Raw genomic sequence first — 26,668 nt, 5'->3', positions numbered from 1 at the left:
ATAAATTGTATATTATTTTAATTGAAAAAAGTTAAACAAATATGCAGTTCTAGTTCGTTCGTTCTTTTTTTCTTCGTTGTTTCAGCCATTCCTTTGCCCACACGCGCTTTTTTTCTGCGTTAAAAATATTGCACCGACTACTAGAGCCAGAGAGCTTTTTTTCGTGGTAGGATAGATACGTGCAAGGCTCACCAAAGTTCACAGTCGACTGGACTACAACTCTGCGCTCGTGTAGTGTGTGGGCGATGACGGATTTGTCCACGGATTGGTACGGCTCGGGGCTCGGCTCGCGGTGCGTGTAGTGAATGCCGGGCTTAAAATTCGGTTTGTGTCATAAATTTCACCGAGAAATTTTTGCTTGTCATTTTTATACCATTCACCCAATCCTGAGGAACTGCAATATTCGGGTTGTACTCTTTTTAACAAATCTTTCTATCAACGCATGATCACCGTCACACTCTAAATGAGTGTGACCTGGCACGAGAAACTTGTGGTGGATTTCTTTATGGGTAGATTTTTGAGCCAATGCAATACAAAAGATAACAGGTAATATACAGGGTGGTTCTAAATTACGTTGAAAATTTTGAAAATAATAAATTTAAAAAATGGGACTTGCTGCGTTGCTTTTATTTTTTAGGTAATAATTATTTTCACATGATTTGGCGCCAACTTAAAGTTATTTGTGAATAGAATAAATTAGAAATAGTAATTGTTTGCAATAATATCCTTATATGAGGCTGGTAAGCGGCAGTGCGAGATACCTACTGCGACTTCTCGGTATCAGTCGGCAGTTAGTTTCTTCTGCTATTAAACGTTACGATGAGCTTGGCCATCTTGGTGATCTTCCGGGAAGAGGCAGAAAAAGAACTGTGAGGATGCCTTGGCTTCGACATATCGTCAAATAAAGATTGACCCGCAATCCACAAGCCAAGGTAATAAAAATGGCTTGAGATTTAGGTGTAAGTCATTCAACGTTGCAACGAGTTGTTAAAAATGAGCTCAAGTTAACAGCATACAAGCTGCGAAAAGCGCAGCGATTTGGATGATAAAAATGAAAATACGCCTTGAAAGATGTCGCTTACTGAAAGCGCGCTCCGCTGGTGGAGCGTGGAAAAATATTTTTTTCATAGATGCAGAAATTTTTCCGATTGAACAGTCTCATACCCTCCAAAACGATAGAGTTTACTCTTCTAGTCGCCCTGGAGCCACATCAATTATCCCCCATCGGCAAAAACCTGATGCAGTCATGGTTTGCCGTGGCATTTGCTCAACAGGAAAACCTCCTCTCGTTTTCGTAAAAAAGGTGTGAAAATGAATCAAGAAATAAACCGACGCGATATTTTGGAGAGTGTAGTTCTTCCTTGGAGCCAGCAGCACTTTGGCGACCAAACGTGGACTTTTCAACAGGACTCTGCTCCATCTCACAGGGTCTCAAATGTGCAGCAGTGGTGTATGGACCATTTCCCAGAGTTCATAATTTCCAAGGAACGCCCTCTATATTCACTAGACCTTAATGAAATGGATTATAGCGTATGGTCAATTCTAGAGGCGAGTGCCTGTGCAACTTCACACAGAAGTGTAGACGCGCTGAATGCTGGAACACTTACTCGTGAGTGGAACAAAATATCTGAAGAGGAGCTACGGAAAATCGTCGAAAACTTCAGGAAACGTTAGACTTTGTATTAAAGCTAAAGGTGGTTATTTTTAAAATATAAATATTAATGAAAATAAATAGATATTTACATTAAAATAACACTGTATTTTTGTTATTTACTAGTCATATATGTACCAAATTGGAAATATAAATCCAAATCTGATAAGTTTCAATAATTAACATGTAGGTATCTCATGTTTTTGGTAGGTACATACGCGGTAACTGGGACTTAACAAGTTTTAGTCCATAGGCATAAAGCTTGGAATTAACATTTATGTACTTGTTATATTAGTTATCAGGTTTGGCATCAAAAGTTACTATGATATATTAATGATAATTATAATATATCTTGATTGTAGCAAAAATCTTGGATTTAACAGGAGTGTACCATTTTTTTTCACCTGCTTCCCGTGGACGTAAAGATATCACGCCTGGATCAAAAAAATCTGCGCTTTCTGTACTTATCAAACATGTATCTAACAAAATTTTGCCAAAAATGGAGTTAACAGGTTTCTCCCAGATGCCACAGATATACACTACTCTGATCACTATGTCGAATGTTTGTAGTGGGTGTCGAAACCTTATTAAAGGTACTCACTTCCTTAGATGCTCCCTATGTTCTTTAGCGTATGACTTGCAGTGCGCTGGAACCAACGATAAGAGATTTTATGCCATGTTTATACCTGAAAAGAAGTCTTCTTGGAAATGTCCAGCATGTCTTAGCCAGCGACCCAAACTTGATAACACCAACACGCCAATTCGTAACTGCACTAAGCCCTGTGAGGAGCATGAACGCTCTTAACTAAAAACTAAAATAATAATTCAAAAACACCTGAGTTTTTAAAACAACGCCCTCTAGATGTAATAATTGAAAATCGAATAGTTTGCTGTTTCCTTAGTTCTAAAATTGGTCACTAGTGGCGCTTTTAAAACTGCAAATCTATATAAATAAAACTCAAAGGTGACTGATATAGTGATCTATCAACGCACAGCCCAAACCACTGGACGTATCGGGCTGAAATTTGGCATGCAGGTAGATGTCATAACGTAGGCGTCCCCTAAGAAAGGATTTTAGAAAATTCATGCCCTAAAGGGGTAAAATTGGGGATAGAAGTTTGTATGAAACTTTTTATTCCTTGGATGTATTTGCATGAAATTGGGCATGTAGATAGATCATTATGACGTAGACGTTCTGCCCATATAAATCTCAATCATCTATATAATATATAAAACTCAAAGGTGACTGCACAGCCCAAACCACTGGACGGATCGGGGTGAAATTTGGCATGCAGGTAGGTATCCCCTAAGAAAGGATTTGAATCAATTCTACCCCCAAGAGGATTAAATAAGGGATGATAGTTTGTATGAAACTATGTCAATTTTATACCGATTGGGCTTAGACTTTGCATGCATAAAGCTACTATGACGTAGGCATTCCCTAAGGATTTTGATAAATTCCACCTCTAAGGGGATAAAATATGTGATGAAAGTTTTGTAGTTTTGTAGGCCCTAAGTTTTTACATACGCTAAACAAAAGTACCAAAGCCGCAAAAAATATACCTAATTAATATTAATACTTCTTAACGCGAGCGAAGCCGCGGGTAAAAGCTAGTTAAATAAAAAGCTCAAATCAGAGCGCCATCTAGTAATAGGCTGAAATTACGGGGTACGATCTCTAGTATGACAATCGTCAGTCCACTTGATTTTATTAGTCCATGGCACCACTAAAAATTCGTCATGTTTTACGCATAAAATCTATTTTTATAAGATATTAATCGGTATGAATCAGCCGCGGATATATCGGACATTGGTGAATCGCCTCTTAGCACAAGCAATTACCGGTTCCTCCACTTGACTCTACCATTTTCTCCCTTAGCCGACTTTTAAGAGATAGAAGTACACATCATACAACATACGTAGTACTCGTCTACTGTGCATTTCTCAAGACATTTGTTGGCAAGAACAACGCAGTTGTAGATTAAGTTACCTGTTTCGGTGTTTCCAAATTATTTATGACATGAGCATCTTCAAGAAGAAAGCCTATTCGTTTCTCGGAAACCAGCAAAACGCTTGTAAAATCCCCGACATTGCGAACGCTAATGAGTGGTGACAACCTTGCAGAAAGTGAGTCGCCTGCTTTTTGTTGGAGTTTACATAAAAAAAACTTCATAATATTTTGTATAATAAATCTATACAATATATCGAACGCGGCTCCATGCAAGGCTCTATAAGCAATATCCAAAAAATAACTTTCTATAAAAGGTTCATTAATTAATTTACTGGTTCTCTAAAAGTAGAGTTAAACCATATTATAAAGAAAGGGAGAGCACCAATATGATAGTACGCAGAGCCCACAGTCTAGATACCTAGTTAAAAAAAAATGTGTGTGTGTACACACGTAAGAAGTGAAACTTCTTTATGACCTTTTTTTTTCAAAAAATAATTAACTCTACGCAACTTTACAGAAATACGTCGTCGAATCACGCGTGGTAGGGATAAGAAAAAGATGGCGCGTAACGGAAAAATGTCGCGCGTAACGAAAAAATGTTACACTATTTTTTTTCCAACACCGTTAAAGGAGTTTCACTTCAAAAAAACGGAAAATCTTTTTCAAGCAGCTCTATGTATGCTCTATGAATAAACTCAATGAATAAAATATAGCTAGGATCTGTCTGGGGTACACCGTACAACGGAGGTAACAGGTGGAAGATACTTTCTGCAAGAGACAGATTGCAATTTCACTTTTTCCAATGCAATTTCGATTAGTGACTTCTCATTCTAATTATAATATTGCTTGGAAAATGGTCAAAATATAAAAAAAATATTCCTAGGGAATGGGATACATAATATTATTGGTAGGGATAAATAATGTCCTTAGAAATATATTTGAGGCCAAATTAATGGAAGAACTTACGCACAATATAAGAATAAAAATAACTGCGTTAAAAACAACCGACTTCAAAAACGGAAAAGTAAGAAATAAAAAAGATTTGATATTATTAATTACTACATATTATTTTTATGTGCTATTTACTAAAAAGGTTTGATGTCGGTGCATGGGCTTAATACTAAGTGCTTAGTGTTTGGCACCGACTTCAAACCTATTTAATAAATAGCACATAAAAATAATATGTAGTAATTAATAATATCAAATCTTTTTTATTTCTTACTTTTCCGTTTTTGAAGTCGGTTGTTTTTAACGCAGTTATTTTTATTTAATACTTTTTAGTGTATTTTTCAACACGAATCAAACGAGCCCAAACTCGATAAAGTTGAGTCAATATATTACTGAGTTCCTATGGCCACCTTCCGATTCCATCATCAGATCAGCTCCATGTCATGATAATGTTTCATCGCTATCCAATTTACATTCGTATACAAAATTTCAGCTCAATCGGTTACCGGGAAGTGAATCAAAGTTACTTGCTACATTGAAATTAAGTCATCGAGTACAGACAAAAATGCTCATAAAATAAAAACTACTAGGCCTAGCCGAATAAAATTTTTATGGGACCAATTCGACACCATCCCGCATCGAACAAAAAAAGAATCACGTAAATCGGTTCAGAAACCTCGGAGTAATCGGTGTACATACATAAAAAAAAAAAAAAAAAAAAAAAAAAAAATACCGGCCGAATTGATAACCTCCTCCTTTTTTTTGAAGTCGGTTAAAAATATCCCAGTCACAGAAAGAAGTAAATCTCTTATAATATTCGACTCTAGATAGATTGACGCTAGGTACCCACACATTTCATATAGGTAGTAGGTAATACTTAGTGGCTAAGCTTAGTGGTATACTAAATACTGCAGGTATTGTACCTGCCACATATACCTACTGTCAAATTAGTGGAATCTGTAAATAACTTGTTATGTAGGGCTTCTTGTTGAAATCGGCGCTTACCTGTCGAGCAATTTACCAGAATGTTACGATGTCAAAGAATAAATCATAGTTATATCTTTAACTAGCGGTCCGCCCCGGCTTCGCCCGTGGTACATATTTAAGTTTTCTCTACATAAGAACCATCCTCGTACTTCAAGGAATATAATAAAAAAAGAATTAACGAAATCGGTTCAGCCATTCTCAAGTTATGCGCTTACCAACACATTTTGGGATTCATTTTTTTATATTATAGACAAGCGGTCCGCCCCGGCTTCGCCCGTGGTACATATTTACGTTTTCTCTACATAAGAACCATCCTCGTACTTCAAGGAATATAATAAAAAAAGATTTATCGAAATAGGTTCAGCCGTTCTCGAGTTATGCGCTTACCAACACATTTTGCGATTCATTTTTATATTATAGAAGAAGATATAAAACTAAGAGTATAATTTTATGAGCATCTAGCAAAATGAATTATTCGACTTTTTGATAAGAGATTCAAAAACATCTAATTATTAATTTTATTACCTTTACTGCATTCTGGATGTTTGTTTTATGAGCTCTATTCATCATTTGTATCGCACTCTCAACAATGTAGGTCTTTGATTGAAATTTAGTATGCAAATAGATTATGGACTAGAATAATATATAGCTACTTTTTACCCGGGCACGAGAAGATCAAAGCTGCTGTTTTTTCTATATATATATGTAAGGTATAAATAAGAATATTCTTGTTTATGGTGTTTATCCATAATGTACTGTTCTTATAACTTATATAGGTACAGGTATATATAATTATTAATTTATACGTATTTAGGTACGTTAATTTTTATGATGGAATCTATCATAGTATGAGATCTTCCTAACAATATGTTATAACCATGAGTTCACAATGTTGTACGAATCTGTTTGTTATAATCTATGCAAGGCCGATGTCATGCGCCCACGCTTACAAGCTCATTGCGAAACTGAGCTTCAGATGTAGAGCGCTCTAAATATAAGAAGTCTCGTGCATATCACACCTTCAATACATATCAACCTGAGTTCCTGATGGAAAATATTGTAACATAGACTCGGCACATCGTTCTAGATGTATACTTATTACAAATTTTACTTAAATGTTTAGTATAGAGAATGTTCGTCACATTATTGTTAGATTAAGTTACTGAAGGAAAATTAAACAAATTTATGATTCTGGTTACGACTCGCTGCCATAGATATTATTGTATTGACGAAGAAAAAGAATATTAAAGAATACAAGTAGACTATTAGTTCAGGAGACATCGCCCATTTTTGCAAGTGACTACTATCAAGCTAATTTTCCGTTTTTAGCTTTATTTTGATGAGACGCCCAATAATTTCGTGTACGAAAGTCTCGATTGTGGTAGCTAACAGAGATAACAAGGATAAAATTTTTTGATTTGATGGTTCTCAAACATTATTAGGTACGCATTAAAACTCAAAAGGTGGTACCAGAATTTTTATCAATTTCATAAGAAAAATTAGGTCTAAGCTTCGGGAAACCGCATACGAATTACGAATTATAGTATCTCGTAAATATAAACACGTGAATCACTAGCGGCTGCGTCGTTTCAAATAACAACATATATTAATGTTTGCTTTCGGTGCTCTGAAATTTCTTAAGAAAATGTTTACGACTTGCGCGTTTCTGAAAATAATGTCCCCATTAATCTCAACTTAGTACTTATTTATTTCTATGTCAATTATTGTGTAGATTTAATCATGGTTAACAATCTATCTACTCGTAAACTAGCTTATCACCCGTATTTGTCTACGTAGTAAAAATTAAAACTCGGATAGTTCCCGTTCCGGTCCCGTCCCGTTCAGGTCTGGAACAGAATTTGTACGAAAATTCATATTTGGTGGTTTAGGCGTGAAAAAGAGACAGACAGACAGAGTTATTTTATAATATTAATAAGAATTAGGCTATATAATTTTCCTTTCGTCTTTCATTTTTTTTTTATATAATATATAAAAATAATCTAATCAGGTACGACGTAGCCTGTGGACGTAGGTAGCCTTCCAAAAATGCAAAATGCTTTAAAAATTACCATCGCCAATGTTTACAAAAATTATATCTGATTAATATACGTTAGTTTTTAATACCTAATTGTTAGATAAACCATATCTTGTAAACGTAACCGTAAACCGCTGAATCTGGAATGACCTTTTTAACTAATTGAATTTTCTTGAAATTGGTTTAGTTCAAGGCGAGCCAACAGAAATGCGTTAATAGATGTAATGTACAAATAATGTGAAATACTTATTTTTAAAACCAATGTCGCTCTACGAATCGAGATAAATGAAATGTTTTACGTGATCATCTTGGCACTTATTACCGGTTATTGTTTAATTTTATATTTTTAAGGCCTTGCAGTTAATATCTTATTACCTAGAATTTGGTATATAAACCGGATAATATATATAATGGATAATTAAGATATGAGGTATGAATTTGTTGACTGACCGAGGTGTGTCCACAATAACCTTAGGTACAGCGATGAAAAAATAATTTTAACACTGTTGGTAAAAATACAGTGAGCAAATCAAATAACATCTCACTGTGGTGAGTCAGAAACTAAAAATAGTTTCGTATGAAATAATTTAAAAATTAACGAAATATAAGCGTTTACACATTTATAATCTGGGGGCACGGTAGTGCCCCCGCCAAGACGAGCCAAGCGAACAAGCGAAGCGCACGGGCACTACCTACCTTTTCTCGAAGCGCTTCGACGTTTTTTTGAACCCTCATAACTTGGGTTTGGATTATGCTAGATCAACAAAATTTTCGGGATATATTGTCAATAGCGGACTTATTGAACATATTAAGTTTTAATTACATTAGCTTTTATACTTCAGATTTTATTTATATCTAAAAAACGCTAATTTCGTCACTGACTCACTGATGATCATCAAAATTCTTAAGGTATTTCCTAATGTCCTAGAAAGCTGAAATTTTGTATGTAAGCTAGTATTAGCACACAAACAACAAAAAAATTATAAAACTTGTAACTTTCATCCCCCAACTCCTTAAACTAGGGGATGGGAGTTTGTATGAGACCTGTAATTTTAAATTAAATTTTGATGACGCTAGAGGTCTAATCTAATAATCTAAAACTTGGTTCCCCTATAGATATACGTACATGTACTCCCGTATATGTACTCCTTGTTAAAAAAAAATTTAATCGACATTTAAAATTTTGTTACAAACAACTTACAAAAAGAAATGAAATCCCACCAAAAACATTTTCATGTAAAATGTTGCCAAGACGAACCCATATGACTCGCACGGTCAAAAAGTTATCAGATCTCATGTAGAGCCAAGCTTCTAACACTACACGCCCTAACTCTACAAGGTCTAACTTCACAAACTCTACACCTTAGTCAAAATATGTGGCTTGGCCGTTCGTTACTACAAGAACTATTGTATAACACAAAAGTAATGAACAGTGAATTAATTAATTTTTCACCTTACGCCGATGTGAATGTAGCGAAATGGCCAAGCCACATATTTTGACTAAGGTGTAGAGTTTGTGAAGTTAGACCTTGTAGAGTTAGGGCGTGTAGTGTTAGAAGCTTGGCTCTACATGAGATCTGATAACTTTTTGACCGTGCGAGTCATATGGGTTCGTCTTGGCAACATTTTACATGAAAATGTTTTTGGTGGGATTATTATTTTAGATTTAACATAGTGTGTACATGTACACAACAACAAGTAAATAAAACTATAAGAAATTAGATCGTCATGACAGTAGCCGCTCGGAAGTGGTTTTTCCTATTTCCAAATTCCAATGTATGTCTGTGTAGAAAAATAAAAGTGTGAAGAAAAATTGAAAGCTCACCACATAAAAGTGTACCGATATAACATTAAAGTTGCAGGTAATCTAATAGCTAACACAGTTATATGTAACTGTGTTAAAAAGGCTATAACTATAAGTTGTGTATGTGTCGTGGCCATATCGTAGATTTGCTCATTTCATGATATGATCGATCATTTCGTGAAATGGTCGCATTTCATGAAATGGCCGAATGTCTATTGGCCACATCATGATGTGGTTTGGGCAGATCAATGATAAGAAATCGTTTCTCGATATGGCCAACTAAACGCGCGGTTTTTTCATGAAATGATCAAAATTATTTGATCATATCGTAAAATAGTTACATTAATTATTGGTAGAGGCGCTGCAAGCGCTGTGTTTATGTGATAAGATGGCGGCCGCTGGCGAAAATTTAATTATTCGCAGTTTAAAACTTCACAGTTCGTTTTATTACAATATGAAGAAAGTCATAGCAAATAATTTACGACGAAGAGGTTCGAGTACTATGAAAAATGCGGATATCTTATATTGAGGAAAAAATGCGTCTAAAATCCTTTACATAAATATATTTTTATATCCTATGTTATTATAATTGTTCCTTTTTTAAAGAGCGATTCGCTTCTGGCACTCGCCGGCCGCTACCGCGGCACGCTCGCTTTGCTCGCTCGGCTCGTGCGTTCTTTATTAAAGTCTAACCTAACCTAACCTAAATGTTTTGTTTTGCAAAAACCATTCGCTTCTGGCATTCGGCCACTGCCATGGCACTATCTTAAATGATAATAAATAAAAATATTCAGAATTTTTTAATGTTTTACGAACTTTTTATATTTTATACGATCTGGCCAAATGTGGATGACCATATCGTGAAACGTTGATGATTTAACGATCTGATCAAACCATGTTGGCCATTTCATGAAATGCGACCATTTCGTGAAATGACCGATCATATCATGAAATGAGCAAATCTACGATATGGCCACATATGCACAACTTATAGATAAAGCTTATTCCAAGATAAAGCACGGAGATATTTAAAACGGCACGTTTGCTACATTTTCGTTACGATACTATTCCTAAAACCAGTAAAAAGCGTTTAATTAACGCAATATAATTATTATTATTGAAATGATCGAATGGACGATGTTGCCGACATTCCATCGAGATCAGAAATAGTAGTGCGTAGGCGACGGCGCACCTTTACCTAGCCAGTTATTTAGAAAACTGAAAACAGGCCGACAACTGTTTGCTCTCTTCGTTTCAGCGTTGTATAAATACCTACTGAATTATATTTTGCAAGATTCATGGATTTTTTATAATTATGAATCAACGGTAATAATTTACCTACATTTATTTTATACTTGCGGTCCGCCCCGGCTTCGCCCGTGGTACATATTCACGTTTTCTCTACATAAGAAGCATCCTCGAACTTCAAGGAATATTATAAAAAAAGAATTAACGAAATCGGTTAAGCCGTTCTCAAGTTATGCGCTTACCAACACATTTTGGGATTCATTTTTATATTATAGATATGATATATTTACATCTCCTCACTTTTTCTGGAAATAAAATTGACAACCCATTTTGTTTAAATGCTATCTATGCATGCATTTTTAGTTTGTGTATATTTTTACATGATCTTAATAGTAAAAATGATCAGTAAAATCGTCTGAAGGAATGATTAATATATTTAAAAATATCAATGTCTTAAATATTCTAATTTATCTTCTACCTATAAAATAATGTTGTGTTTTAGTGCAAATTGAGCCTATCTCAACACTTGCGTTTGGGACTACGTGCAATAGACAGAATGACAGTTTGCTCTACTCAGTGATTCAGGTACCATGCCAAGTTGTTCAATCTCTCGGTTAATATATCTACGTACGATGTCATCTTTGTTAACGACATAACATTGCACATATACCTGCATATACATACATTATGCATATTGAATATGGTTTATTTTGGGTGCTGAAAGATTGGTTAGCTGATATCAAGATTTTTGAAGTATTCGAATTGAAATAAATAACTACCATGTATATTTTTGGAAGTGATTTTTTTATTACATTTGGTTTATGAAAAAGAGATTTTCCCTAATATAATATGATAAAATCTTATATAAGCAAACATTAATCTATGCATCATTGATCATATTATATTGATTACAAGATTTATTTATATGTATATTAATTTATCGGTAAGTATAAATCTTTAATTTATATAAGTTGCGAATGTCCTTTTAAGCAAACTGTGTAAGCAATCTAGTAGATAATAAGTGGTCTTTTAATTTCAATCTGACAGGACAATATTAAGATCTGTAACGTTGTATTTAAAAACGAATTAAATATGTAGAATACACAAAATAAAAGGTAAGAAATTAACATTAAAATTCTAATTGACAAATACCTATAAATAATCGCTACATTTTTTCTGAAAAAAAAAAAAACTCTTAGAAATACACAGTTTTATGATAACAAAGTTTTCAATAGAAATGCAAGCACCTGGAAAATACTGAAAATGCGTCATTGCCTCCTTGCGTCAGCTTATATTTTATGGAGAAAAATAAATAGAGAAAGTGAGACGTTTCGCATTCTCGTGAAAAATGCAAGTAATTTTATTCTTGAAGATTTATATAGATTTGGTTTCTAAATTTTATTCAGTAGAATAGGTTAATTAATAAAAATATATTATAAAATTACAATGGTATATAAAGCTTCTTTCAATATCGATTCAGTCTAGCACAACGAAGAGACATACAGACAAGGCGCCGCTCCGTCACGTTATACTGTACGATAGATCGTATGAAGAAGCTATTTATAAAATGCAATAAAACATTAAAATACACTTCCAAATCATATCAAACCTATTCATCGGCTTCACGGACTATAAAGTTATTTCAATCTTTACACCCGATACAGTCATAAAGGAGTCACCGCGAGCTCTGCCAACAATCCAAGTTATTTATGTGACGTAAAAATACCAACAATACGATTTGATTTCACGTTTTGGTATTTTGAACGCGATTGACTTAAAAATGCTAAAATTTTAAGAATTTTATTAAAATTTGGTACAGATTGAACTTAAATTTGCCTGTTATCTAAAAAACAGCTTTTTTCCGAATTATTTTCAGGCGGAGGATGTTCAAGTATAGCGGTGCATATAATTTGGGGATAGGTCGGTGAATCATCGCGGCCATCCGCAGCATACGGAACACATTTAGTCCACTTCGCAGGTGTATCTACGAATATAAATGAAAATTGCGTCCACCTGCGCCTTCGCTGGAACGGCTCTAGGACATTCGTGAACACAATATTATATCTTCGCTTGCGAACTACTTCTTCTTAAAGTGCCTTCTCCTTTGGGAGCTTGGCGATACAGCGAGATGTGGAAGGATATATACCGGCGGGATTACACAAGATAACACACTATTACAACTTGGATACACACTATTACAACTCGTATATTAATATTACGAAATAACAAACATGAAATACAGTACCGCTCATGAAAACTAAACTGGCTGAAAACTAAATAACACTATAATAATTAAACATTTAAAATTCACATACGAGAGAATCCCATTATAAAATCGTTATCTCTGTATCGAAATAAAATATGAATTAAAAGTTGTACGAGCTTTCTATATGAATGTACTGCGTTGAACTGAAATAGAGCAATGATTAATTACGAGCCGACGTTTTATCCGGCTTCTTATTTACATCTTGACATTTAATTTTCGTATAATCACTTGTTTTTAATTTAACGATTATAAAATATATGGAATCGTTTAAATACTCTGATCCAATTTCTGTGACATCCTCCGAAATTTGCAAACATTGTTAAAAGGTATTTTATATGAGCTAAAGATATTACATACTTATAACATTTATTACTATTTACATGGTCAGAAATGCCTCTCTACCCCTCACTGCTTACGGTTTGATGCTGCAATGTCGTTTTCAGCGGCTTAATTTACAAATTTACTCAAAGTCAGCCCTAGGAGCAACCCACTCTCTAATATGGATACTTTAAATTTCCAAAACGAAAGTACGATGCACCTTTTTTGGTCGTGCTTTAGGTGGTATACCTAGTACCGAATACCGATGTTATGTTGAATAATAATTCTCCACTACTGGATATTGCAATAGCATTATTATTGCATACAGTCCCAATTATTAAATATAATCCCAATGATCTCAATTATAATAGCGAAACCATTGACTAACTTATACTTTAATATTTAGTTTTTTTTAGATATTTCATAGCTTTAAAATTACAGTTTCTTATTTATTTTATTATTTATTTATTATAATAAAATAAATAATGGGGTGACCCCAACGCAGATTACCGAAAGAGTAGAAGACATTCGATTGCTCAAGTTCGGGCAGGATCACGGGTAATAGAGACGCTTCACGCTATGTGTTGCCCCGGCTTGGCAAAAAGACGCGGTTATCTTTGGTAGAGTACCGTTAACTAAGGGAGAAAAATTATAATGAAACAGGTACCGCTATATGTGCCTCTTTACACCATCAAAATGTACATAATTGCTGACGGAACCATCATACAGGAGCATCAAAATGCATTATAATAGTGTGGCCTTAGCACTGAGTCATAGCCATATTTATAATTAAGGAAACAGATTACTTATGCTCTAAGATTAGTCCCAAATCCAAAGAACTGCAATTTATTAAATCCTTTAATTTCTATCAAGATTTACAAAAAATATACATGTATGAACAAATTATTTACACTTAAACGGAAATAAAATAAAGAACCATATTATGATCTGTAATTTTAGACCATGACATTTTTTATAATAGTTCCTATTACCGTTGGATCGAACCTATAGGTGCTGAAAGAACACCTCTTAGTTTCAAGGCTCGTGCTCTGGGATTTAGTCCGTCATCTACATGAGTGAAAGTAAAATATCTTTAAAAATAAACAAATAGTTCTGATTACCTATTTTATGGTAAAGGTCAATTAAAATAAGAGTAGGTACAAAATATTCAGAAAAATATGTTGAGGTATACAATAGCAAACGTCAAAAGCAAAACCTATGTCCTTGTAATTAGGAACTATGGGAATATTTCTAATGAGTGCCAAACTCTTATCTTAAAGAGATTGATGTGGAATTTTGAAAGCTATCTTCACGGTCGAGTTAACTACTTTAGGTATAGAAGAACTTACTCCCCATTTTAGCCGATATTATACTTGACAGTGAAACTCAATTCAAAGATCTCCGTGCTCGATCGAGGTATGAGTTAATATCTTAATAATTCTAGTGAGAGAGGGAAGATTGTATTCTTCTTCCCATTACATTTATCAAAATAAATCGACATTCACATAAAATGAACTTATGAACTTATGACCCGCTGAACCAATACCCAATACATTATCGTATTCAGCGCAACATATCTATGTGATACCGCTCGCAAATCACACGGTTTAAATTTAGATTTGATTGATGTTTGTAAACATCAAAACGTTCACTGCTGACTTCTTGAGATCGATTTAAGAGTACAAGAAGTTCATTGTTAAGTTCAATTGATTTGTGGTTCTTTGTGTGGGTCGTCGGTGGCGCTCGCCAGAGCCCGCCAGGCATTCCGCAGAAACCTGGACCTAGCGCGACATGCGCAACATCCAGCATGGGCGCAACTGCACCCGCGCGCGAGCGATATGGGTAAAAATTCGCCAATATTTTGGGCAAAACAAATAAAAGAGAAGTACGAAGACGTAAAGGCGGGCGTGTCTATAAAAGGCCGACAGAGGGGTGCGCGGGGGTGGTAACACGATCCGTGAGCTCCAGGCGGCTGGCGGCCTGGAGCAGCAGCGGCGACGCGCGCGGGGGCCGGGCGGGCGGCGGGCGCGGCGGGCGGCCGGCGGTTGATGCGCGCACGCAACCCGCTCCCGCTCTCACTAGTCGAACGGTGCCCGACCGGTAACGTAGCGCCGACTGCCGACCGAGAGACGAACCAGCGACAATGTCCGCCGTGGCGAAGACTTCCAAGTATACCTACCGCAGCAGCGGCGGCGGCACCACCGACGTTAACATCGAGTACAGCACCGACCTGAGTGCTCTCTCCAGGCTGGAGGTACCGGCCGTTCGATCAGTGCAGTGCTTGTGAAGTGTTTTGCGGATACATGATAGAATATGTTATATTTTTCAGGACAAGATTCGTCTCCTCCAAGATGACCTGGAATCCGAAAGGGAGCTACGTCAGAGGGTAAGCGATGAACGCGCGAAATGTGATATGAGCGGCCGGCGCGCCCATAGCGGGCGCGCCGGCGCAGGTGTGGGCGGGGCGCGCGATACCTCTATTAATACCGCCGCCCTCGATTTTCCGCCTTACCTTTACGCCCTTACGTAAAGTTTCTCTTTGGAAAAGCCTTTTCTCATATGAATATAACAATTAAATAAATTTGCTTATTATAAACTTTACTAATGGAACGTCAAGGATAATGTGCTGATAATAAATGTTAAGTGTAATAATCATATGCTAATAATTACAACAGAAAAATTCCAAAAGCTAGTATATTTTATGTGCTTTTTAACATTACTATATTATAAAATATATTTTCATTAATACGAAATAGATTATTCGTTAGAAATTATGTTCCATATCAGATGATTGAAAATAGATGTATTTTTATTTTATTTATTTATATATAATAAATAAAATTAGTATTTCATAATGAACATTATTTAATATGGGTGACCGATGATTACATCGTAACGTTCGCCTATTCTATTTTGGAGTGTTGCACGGCGCAACGCTGCCCGAGGGCCGCGCGCGACTGGTGACAGCGCGCTGCGCCCGCGACGGCAGCCCGCGGAATAATCCTTCCCAACAGACATCATACTCGCTGTGATATATTTAGCTAGCTATGCGCGAAGCTCTTAAATCTCAACTTCTCGTTCTCCTATCTCATTTTTGAAACTGGGCCAAAAGATGCTTGTTCGCCGAGAATGCCACAATATTGAAATATAATAATAGATCCAGAAGTTACTGGCGAAAATATCCGGATTAGTCACAACTCTGTGACTTGAACTGGCTCTCATAATAGATTGAAACAATTATACTGAAGTATGTGAAGGTCGTATTATCGAACGAGAAAACGTGAATTTTAACAATCATTTTGAACAATATTTATAACTTCAACTTATTTGATGTTTTCCATCTGCTTATTATTGACAGTTAAAGCGGGTACTTTAATAAATTTTCACAACTTTTCTTTTAATTTTATAGACTATTAATAAATATTAACTCCATTTTTTAAATGTGATTTATTTAATTCTAAATTCAATAATAATTCAACGAACTTGGTATAATATAATATATATTATATTTAACAATATAGTCTGCCTTAACCGCATGACCTACCTTTGTGCTCTAGTGTGTGTTTGAATATTATTTTTCTATTAAGGATATGGAAAATTAACATATAATTTAATATTTACAGATCGAAAGAGAGAAGGCAGATTTGAGCGTACAAGTTATCCAGCTCTCGGAAAGGCTTGAGGAGGCTGAGGGTGGAGCTGAGAGTCAGGTAAACTTTCATCACATATTAGTTTGTATTATATATTATATTATTAATAATAAACTAGATACTATAAGATAACGACTATGACAAAACAGAAAGGAAGAAAACAATGGGATAGATATGGATCTTTTGTGTATCCCAATGGAGTTACGGAAAATAAAGAATTTAATTGAAAATGTGAAGAGAATAAAATATTGAGAAAAATACATACAATATTGATTTAAAAACAATCATAATACAATCTAAATGAAGAAGAAAGAAACTGGGGATTTGTAAAGAAACCATAGAAGAAGAACAGCAATACTTATATTTTATTTTATTATGGTACTTTCGAATATTTCTCACCTCATTTCTTTATTTTATTCCTACTATACATTATGTTGCCTTGCGAATTTTTATGCAAAAAATTTAAAATGCTATTGCGAATATTATTCGTATGTTTGTCTGTGTACTTTTATTGTATTCTAGGTACCTACATCCTTTTTATTTATGTTTTTTTATTAGCTACAGAAATATACTAAACGAAAACGAAGATCAAGAAGCAATACAATTCTAGTAAACGTATATTTTGATAATAAATGTAAGATAGGTCGAAGTTTTTATTCACATTTTATACATCCTAAGTAAGAAATATAATCTCAAATGCGTACCCCAAATTGTAAACATAAATATGGGGATGTAATTTGAAATCCATTCGTATATTTTCCAGTTCGAGATCAACAGAAAACGAGACACGGAGTTGACCAAGCTTCGTAAGCTCCTTGAAGATGTCCATCTCGAATCAGAGGAAACAGCTCATTTGCTTAAGAAGAAGCACCAGGAAATCATCGTCGACTTCCAGGAGCAAATCGACAAACTCACCCACAGCAAAAGCAGGTGAGGACATTTGCTCCTACACCAATCACCTGTATCATATGACCATCTACTAACCTATTTATGTATTTTGTTATTGCTGCTGCGAATTATGTTAAATATTAAGCTAAGCGTTTTATATCCACCACTCTACATGGACTCCATTATTTATCCGCTGTTATCATAAACTTTCTTGACTATGGCAGTTGGTTGCATTTTTGTCTCTTTGTCCCCAGGGTCGAGAAGGAAAAGTCTAAGTTCCAGGCTGAAGTTTACGAGCTGTTGGCCCAAGTGGAGAACATAAGCAAGGAAAAGATCACAATTTCAAAGACCTGTGAACGTCTTGAGATCACCATCAGCGAACTTCACGTCAAGATTGAAGAATTGAACCGCACCATTGTTGATATTACATCACACAAGCAGCGCCTTTCCCAAGAAAATGTTGAGCTCGTTAAGGAAGTTCAGGACCTTAAGGTACTTTTGATAGCCTATTGTTGAATATCTTATTCGACGTAAGTTTACTCTAAATTAAGCATAACGTATGTAAATTTATTACAGGTGAACATCGAAAACGTACTGTACCTTAAGAGCCAGGTTATCAGCCAGCTCGAGGACGCGCGTCGTAGGCTCGAAGATGATGAAAGAAGGCGCTCAATTCTTGAGGCTAACCTTCACCAGGTAAAATTTACTCCACTTTTATCAAATTATCTACTTGTAGCAATACAATAATTTTTTTCTAAAATCGAGCTCTTTTCTAAAAGAATCGGATTTAGAAATATTGTTCAATTGTATGCATGGCAAAAGAAATTATATTAAATAAATATTTGATGACTAGGTTGAGATTGACCTGGAATCCGTTCGCGTCCAACTGGAAGAGGAATCTGAGGCTCGTTTGGACCTTGAACGTCAACTGGTTAAGTCCAACGGAGAGGTTGCGCACTGGAGGTCTAAGTTCGAGGCTGAGGCTGCCGCTAGGGCCGAGGAAATCGAGGAAATCCGTCGCAAGTACTCCATCCGCATCCAAGAGCAGGAAGAACAGATCGAAACCCTCATCGTTAAAATCAACAGCGTTGAGAAGCAGAAGTCTCGTCTCCAGAGCGAAGTAAGTAATAAAGATAATATTATAAAGCAAAAGTTAACTTTTCTGAAAACTATTAAAATTTCCAAACTAGCCAGATACTTTAAAATTCACGTCTTACAATCAAATACTTAAGAATTGTGTATCCTCAGGTTGAAGTGCTCATCATCGACTTGGAGAAGGCGAACGGAACTGCTCGGGAGTTGCAGAAGAGGACTGAACAGCTTGAACGCGTGAATATCGAGATCAAGTCTCGCCTGGAAGAGACAGTGCAGCTCTACGAACAGAGCACGCGCGACCTGCGCAACAAGCAGACCGAGCTCCAGCGCGTCAGCCACGAGCTCGACAAGACTCGCGAGCAGAAGGACGCTCTTGGCCGCGAGAACAAGAAACTGGGTGGTAAGATACATTATATTAATATGTACAGAGCTGAGATAATGGCTGAATACATTATGTATAACAGACACAGTTTAAAGAAATAAATAAAATCGGTTTAAAAAAAGTTCATAGTAATTATTTTGCAAAATTTTATAAGCTGCTATTAAATTATGAGTAAGATAGCATTAATTTTAGTTACAAAAAAATAGAACTTTTCAAGGAATCAGTGGTACAAAAAGTTCTACTCCCGCATTAAAAATACTCCCGAATTAACAATCTTAATATATATAAATCTCGTGTCACAATGTTTGTCCTCAATGGACTCCTACACCACTTAACTTATTATAATAAAATTCGCACACCATGTGCAGTTCGATCCAATTTGAGAGATAGGATAGTTTAAACATGTTGGTACCACGGGCGAAGCCGGGGCGGACCACTAGTTTTAATATAAAACATGAATTATTGAAGTAAAATATCCTGTACTAAATAGTATGTAATGTGTGTGTCAAATATTAATCTACGCTATATTGCAGATGAGTTGCACGACGCCCGCGCCACTGTCACTGAGTTGACCCGCCGTCTTCACGAGCTCGAGATCGAGCTGCGCCGTCTTGAGAACGAGCGAGAAGAACTCACCGCCGCTTACAAGGAAGCTGAGGCTGTAAGTAAACCTGAAAAAAAAAAGCAAAAAAAAACAAAAAAAAAACATTCAAAATGAACATCAAAAAGAGCCTCAGAGTTTGTGCCTAGCACACGTGTCAGAAGTGAAACTTCTTTGGCATGACGTGACGGTATTGCCATGCCGCCACCTTGAAATTTTACTCTACGCGCCTAAAGAAGTATAACTTCAAAGTCAATATTATTTTTCAGTAACAATTTTGTTGACAGTTTTTCTAGTCATTGAGATATCCTTTTAAGAATTTAAAATTTTAAATGCTTGTGGTAGAACCTAAGGGTAGAACTTTTCGCTCTTCCATAGACATTACCACAACATTACTTACATGAATTATTATTGTTACACAAATAACACTTTCTTTAATTCATACACATTTATAACTCGAAGATGAGGATATATTAGGATGTAAGTGATAATTACATAAACACAAGATTTGAGAAACATTTTATCGAATTCTTACTTTATCTGGCCATGCTCGTAAGTCCCTATTTTTAAAAACCATCTCCAAATGACGTCTTTAACTCTTTCAATTCAAAAAGAAGATTAAGATACTCTACATAGGCTTTGATTAAATTATATACGAGTCATCAGTATTTATAGTATTCTATATTCATAAACAAGACAGAAAACCTAAATTATTAATTTAAACCTACATTGAATAACATTTAATTAGGAGGAGTTATTACAGCGCTGATAAATAGTTATGAATTTTCTATTTTCTATCATTTTATTACATTTTCTATATCCAAAAGTAGAACAAACACAGTTTGTTTCATAAAATATTATATTATATTACCATTGGATGGTAAGGCGCAATTAATAGACTGAATTATTGGATAATTCATGAAGTAAACAATGTGTATACTGAAGAAGAACCTAATTGTAACGAAATAGTTACGCTAATCAGATCTACATAAATTATTTTTGGTATACCTAGTTGCTATGCGAAAAGCTATACGAGGGCTACTTATGATAAATACATAATACCTAATCAGAATCTACCATGTATACAGAATACTTAGTACAAGTTTAAAATAATTAGAATCTATTTTACCCACGAATGTCTAATATAAATATGACTACATTGTATATAAATTCGCACGTTTGCCGTCACGGCAATTTTAATTATAGTTAATGATCGTTCAGGTGACGGCATTAGAGCCAAATAAACTAATTTAATTGATTATTTGCCGAAGCATTTGTGTTGGCAACTGATACAATCAATTTAACCGAAATTACGTCACACGACTGATTCTGAAAATATATTATGCGTAGGTTTCGCGCTTGCATTCCGATAAATTTTCTCTTACTATGTTTATAGCAATTAAATAAAACTACTTTGACTTCTTTTTACCTTTTAAATTCTTTCTTGTGCAGGCACATTCATCGCTCACTGAGCCTATTTTAGAGAAAGAAAAACAATTGATATTATTGATTGATTGTACCTAGATCTCAAATAAAAATTAGACAGGAAAATTTTCCAGTAAGTTTTTCAGTTGAAAATTAATCCCTCGTGAAGATTTAGGTCACATTTAATTTAACTAAAAACATATTTTTAATGTTAAGGTATGAATGGTCATCGCAATAATGGTATTGCAGTGATGTATTGAAACATTACTAATAATTGAATATTGTATTTAGGGCCGTAAAGCCGAAGAACAGCGTTCGCAGAGGTTGACCGCTGAGTTCGGACAGTTCCGTCATGAGGCTGAACGCCGTCTCCAGGAGAAGGAGGAAGAAATTGAATCCATCCGGTAATTAACACATTAATAATATTTATCTTAATGCATTTCCTGTGTAGAAAATGACTTGGGTAATGATAATAGATTTTTAAATAGGGTCAAGTGAAAAATCTTGAAACGTTAACACTAGGTTTAAGATCAATAACGATCAATCAGCAAAAACAGTCATATCCGGTGCGGTCTATGTACGTTCAATCAAAATATTCTACTGTGTAATGAATTGGCAAGATTCCCGTTTAAATATAGCAGTGTCTCCGGTTGGCCAAAACTGCACTTCGCAAATCTGCTGCTGGCTGGCATAACAGTTGTAGTGTAGCACTAAAGTCGACAGTGCATTATGCTAATTCATAATCAGTGCATCCAAAAATATTAAATTAGTGTTAATTAAAAAAAACAAATAAATCATCATGCCACCTATGAAAATGCCTGAATCAAAGTGGAATAAGCCTCCCACAGCAATATATGAGGACAATTACGGATATGGAATCAATTTTTACCAACCCATGATTGACTATATCACAGCAAAACAACAAGGAGAATCTGTGAAGCCGCCTCATTTGCCATGGAATAACGAACGAGGTTTAGAAAAATATAGATTTGATAAACCAATTAAAGCTTATTCAGAGCACGATTTGAGAAAAATATCGCGGGATGTTGCTGAACAGGCGAAGAGAGATTTGAGTTCAATGAGTGTTAGCAAACGATCTCCGTTTTCAGTCATTAAAACCGCAGCTGCTGCGAATCTAACAAAACATATTGAAACCGAGAGTGTAACGGTTAAGACTAAAAGGAAAAAAGTGGAAAAAGAAAAACTTTTTAAGGAAAGACAAAATAAAATGTTAGCAGACGTTGAAAGAGAATTAGCAAGACTAGGTTCGAATGCAGCTATAGAATCTGAGCTCAGATCTAAAGCAAAATTATACCGCGGAAAATCTGCAAAAGCAATTGCTCACACATTACTTGAGGAGAGTAAACATAATGTATTAAGTGAAAATAAAAAGGGAACATACAAGAAAAATCTCAAATTTAATGATGATTGGCAAGAGTCAAAATCTCTAGCAATTAAACATACAAAACATCAAAACCTAGATGATGTTTTACCTCCTGAATTTAAAATTAAATCTATCCAAACATTGAGTGAATCTTCGCCTAAAGTATGTCTTGTACAAATAGAAACTGAAATACCGAATATAAATATCGAATACGTTGAAAAATTGAACGAATTAAAAGAAACAATAAAACAATTTGATAAACTCGATATGAGTATTTTAGCTAGCAGCAGGTACCTAATAATATAGCTTTAAATATTTAATCGTGTTAACCAATCAACCTAATACATTTATTATTTAACAGCAAACAGACCAGCATTGAAATTGAGCAGCTTAACGCTCGTGTCGTGGAAGCTGAGACCAAGCTCAAGACCGAGGTCACCCGCATCAAGAAGAAGCTGCAGATCCAGATCACCGAACTGGAGCTGTCTCTTGACGTTGCCAACAAGACCAACATTGACTTGCAGAAGACTATCAAGAAGCAATCTCTGCAGGTACAACGATGGATTTATTTTAAAACGAATAAGTTGAACAAATCATAAGTTTATTTATTTCCCATATTATGTTTTATTAATTATAACAATCTTCAACTTCAACAGCTTACCGAGATCCAGACCCACTACGACGAGATTCAAAGGCAGTTGCAAGTGACCCTTGACCAATACGGCGTTGCTCAACGCAGAATTCAATCTCTCACTGGTGAAGTTGAAGAGATCCGTGGCAATTACGAACAGGTACAGTAAAAAATTTAGATCTGAATATTCATAATGTCTCTTGTATGAAAATATAATGGACCACAAAGTAACATGGTATTTATGTAATTATTAGGCCCTCCGTGCTAAGCGCACCATTGAACAATCCTTTGAAGAAGCCCAGACGCGCATCAATGAACTTACCGTCATCAACGTGAACCTGTCCAGCAGCAAGGCTAAGATCGAACAAGAACTGTCCGCTGTCGCTGCTGACTACGACGAGATCACCAAGGAACTGCGCGTTGCTGACGAGAGATACCAGCGCGTACAGGTAATTAGCTTTTTTACGAAATTACGTGTATCTACGTAAACAAGCGAATAATTGCTAATATTTTAATTCTATACATTATTAATAAATCGTACCTTTTCAGACTGAGCTGAAGCACACCGTTGAGCACCTGCACGAAGAACAAGAGAGGATTGTCAAGATTGAGGCTATTAAGAAGTCCCTTGAAATCGAAGTCAAGGTAACCTGCGATTCCTCCGTTGTTATATTTTAGACAATATTATGATGACATGATGAATATAATACTCAATGATTTTGCCATTTTTAGAACATTTCCGTCCGTCTGGAGGAAGTCGAGGCTAACGCTATTGTTGGTGGCAAGCGTATCATCAGCAAACTTGAGGCCCGCATTAAGGACATGGAACTTGAGCTTGACGAAGAAAAGAGGAGACACGCTGAAACCATCAAGATCCTCCGCAAGAAGGAGCGCTCCCTCAAGGAGATCATGATTCAATGCGAAGAAGACCAAAAGAACATCGTCCTTCTTCAGGACTCTCTGGAAAAATGCTCCCAGAAGGTCAACATCTACAAGAGGCAGTTGCAGGAACAGGTAAAATTTTCTATATCTTCTTTGATAAAATTAATTAGTATAAGTAATGGAAATAAGGAGGAAAATATTGTGAAGTGTAAAACATCTAAATCACGTATACTTTTTTAATTTGTAGGAGGGTGTTTCTCAACAAAGTGTCACAAGGGTGCGACGATTCCAACGCGAGCTCGAAGCCGCCGAGGACCGCGCTGAAACTGCCGAGAGCAATCTCTCTCTCATCCGCGCTAAGCACCGCACTTTCGTCACCACTTCTACCGTACCTGGCTCACAGGTGTACTTAGTGCAGGAATCCCGCGCACTCAGCACAGAGTGAGCGACTCACTCTTAGCCCCGCCACACCAGCATTTCTCACCAACATCAAGGGGCACAATTCCGGTCGGGTTAAGCCTAGTCGTTCGATAAGTGATGTTTTACTTCCGATAGATAGCACTAGAGGACGAAAAGCCCACTAGTGCCATCTAAACACAATCGGAGAAGATCCGGGACGGACGCTCGGCGCCGTGGCTCGCCCTAAAGCTGCCGTGTCTCCACATCGCCTAAGCCATTCGCCGACCGTTCATCCCGCTGTCATTTTTTTAATTGTAATGCTAAATAATTGAAATAAAGGAACCAATAAACCCAAAAGCTTTTTATTATTATGTCTAAAAAGGTCATCGGCGCTATGAAACACGAGAACATCGCGCGCCTATATATCCGTAGGCGCACTAGCTGAAAGTGAAGAAACTGTTGTTTTATGATATGATTATTATTTATTAATTGTGCAATACATATACCTACTTACTATACGTTTGTAACTGTAACTTTAATTAATTTTAAAAATAAATGAAATAAATGCTATTTATGTTAAAGAGTAAAAAAATAATAAAAGTTTAAAAACGAAATGAGTTTTATTTGTGAAATTGATTTAAAAATCGTATTAAAAGTAATCGTATGTAAAGTTTATAATTTGATATTAATTAATCATAATTTAATGACAATAAGTAGAAAATATAGAACTACTTTTCGCAAAACTTAACAAACCTGGCTATAGGATGGTATGAACAGGGAACAAACAATTTATCAATTCGAAATAACATATCTATCTCTATAATATCTCCTCTGATATATAAAATCCTCATGTCACAGAATTAGTAACCATACTCCTCCAAAACGGCTAGGCCGACTCTCGTGTAATTTTGTGTGCCTATTAGATAATTCATTCAGTCAACAGCTATTTTATTTATTTTATACCTCTGTGTGACAAAAGTAAGGCAAAAATATGTTTGGCGAGACCAGCTAGTTTTATCTATTAGTTAATGATAACAGATAATCCGTTCGAATTTAGCAAAAATTAGGAACCTAATTTTAAGTCTCATTTTTTTTTAAGAATCTGTTTTCGCAAGTGCTTATATCTTCTCTTAATATATATAAATCTCGTGTCACAATGTTTGTCCTCAATGGACTCCCAAACCACTTAACCGATTATAATAAAATTCGCACACCATGTGCAGTTCGATCCAACTTGAGAGATAGAATAGTTTAAATCTCAAATCGTTTAAGAGAAAGCGGGCGAAGCTGCGGGCGGTAAGCTAGTTTATTATAAAATTATAGGATATTTTATGTTGTATGAAAACAGATAAAGCCTTCTTACTTGAATATTTACTTGTGTATTATTTTTGTTTGAATAATAAGTTTTGTTTTCCAGTCTCATATAACCGAAGCCACGGGCACAACTAGATTTAATATGTTACTTATATGTACAATTGTACACATCCAAATCCACACTAATATTATAAATGCGAAAGTAAAAGGAAAAGTCTGTCTGTTACTCAATCACGGCTAAACTACTGAATCAATTTTCGTGAAATTTGGTATGGGGATATTTTGATACACGAGAAAGGACATAGGCTACTTTTTATCCCGGGAAAATGACGCAATTTGCGTGGGAACTATGCGGGTTTTTCTTTGACTGCGCGTGCGAAGCCGCGGGCGAAAACCTAGTATGTTATATGTACACATCCGAATAATCAGGGCCGTCTGACTATGCCGGGGCCTTTGGGCACACAAGAATTGGGGGCCCTTTGAAACCAAACTAGTTATACAAATTTTTTCCCATAAATATATGTGTTTTTGCCCTAAATTGAAACTTATAGAAGTAACCAATAAGAAATGAGAAAATTTTTGCTCCATTTTTTTATACATTTTACAAAAAAGTTACTTCTGACCAATTTTGTATTAGGTATATGGTCTTTTGATGAAACTTTTTTTCCTTATTTTTTGCTGCTGCTGTAATGGCGCTCCAAAGTTGACTTAAATTAAATTTAATTAAGAAATATTTTAAGAATTACTTTTTCAAATTACCTTTCTCTTTTTCAAATTTATCTTTTTAATATTAGCATCTGGATTTTTTG

The 26,668-nt window shown here is 35.5% G+C and overlaps 1 protein-coding gene across 2 annotated transcripts; it reads left to right on the top strand.

Moving 5' to 3' along the window:
* Positions 1-15,271: 15,271 nt before the first annotated feature.
* On the top strand, positions 15,272-24,902 carry LOC123705089 (paramyosin, long form). Of its 2 annotated transcripts, XM_045653706.1 has the most exons (16): positions 15,272-15,462; positions 15,538-15,594; positions 16,832-16,918; positions 17,622-17,788; positions 18,001-18,238; positions 18,323-18,442; positions 18,600-18,866; positions 18,995-19,241; positions 19,757-19,884; positions 21,541-21,653; positions 22,995-23,184; positions 23,290-23,424; positions 23,519-23,713; positions 23,814-23,909; positions 23,997-24,278; positions 24,394-24,902. In XM_045653706.1, exons 1-16 carry the CDS (start codon positions 15,352-15,354, stop codon positions 24,589-24,591), a joined length of 2,631 nt encoding a protein of 876 aa, XP_045509662.1. In that variant the 5' UTR covers positions 15,272-15,351; the 3' UTR covers positions 24,592-24,902. The 2 variants fall into 2 exon arrangements, with proteins under 2 accessions (XP_045509662.1, XP_045509663.1); XM_045653707.1 differs by lacking the exons at positions 15,272-15,462; positions 15,538-15,594; positions 16,832-16,918; ... (5 more) ...; positions 19,757-19,884; positions 21,541-21,653 and adding an exon at positions 21,946-22,923.
* The last annotated feature ends 1,766 nt before the right edge of the window (positions 24,903-26,668 follow it).

The sequence above is a fragment of the Colias croceus genome, chromosome Z (genome assembly GCF_905220415.1).
Source record: "Colias croceus chromosome Z, ilColCroc2.1".
Taxonomy (NCBI): domain Eukaryota; kingdom Metazoa; phylum Arthropoda; class Insecta; order Lepidoptera; family Pieridae; genus Colias; species Colias croceus.
Note: the sequence above shows the minus strand (reverse complement) of the source record. Positions and strands in the feature narration are given on the sequence as shown.

Excerpts from the sequence above, each read along its gene's own strand:
- LOC123705089 (XM_045653706.1), top strand. The coding sequence starts at position 15,352 with ATGTCCGCCGTGGCGAAGACTTCCAAGTATACCTACCGCAGCAGCGGC. Across the intron at positions 15,595-16,831 it reads AAAGGGAGCTACGTCAGAGG|ATCGAAAGAGAGAAGGCAGA; the intron begins GTAAGCGATGAA and ends TAATATTTACAG. Across the intron at positions 19,242-19,756 it reads CGAGAACAAGAAACTGGGTG|ATGAGTTGCACGACGCCCGC; the intron begins GTAAGATACATT and ends GCTATATTGCAG.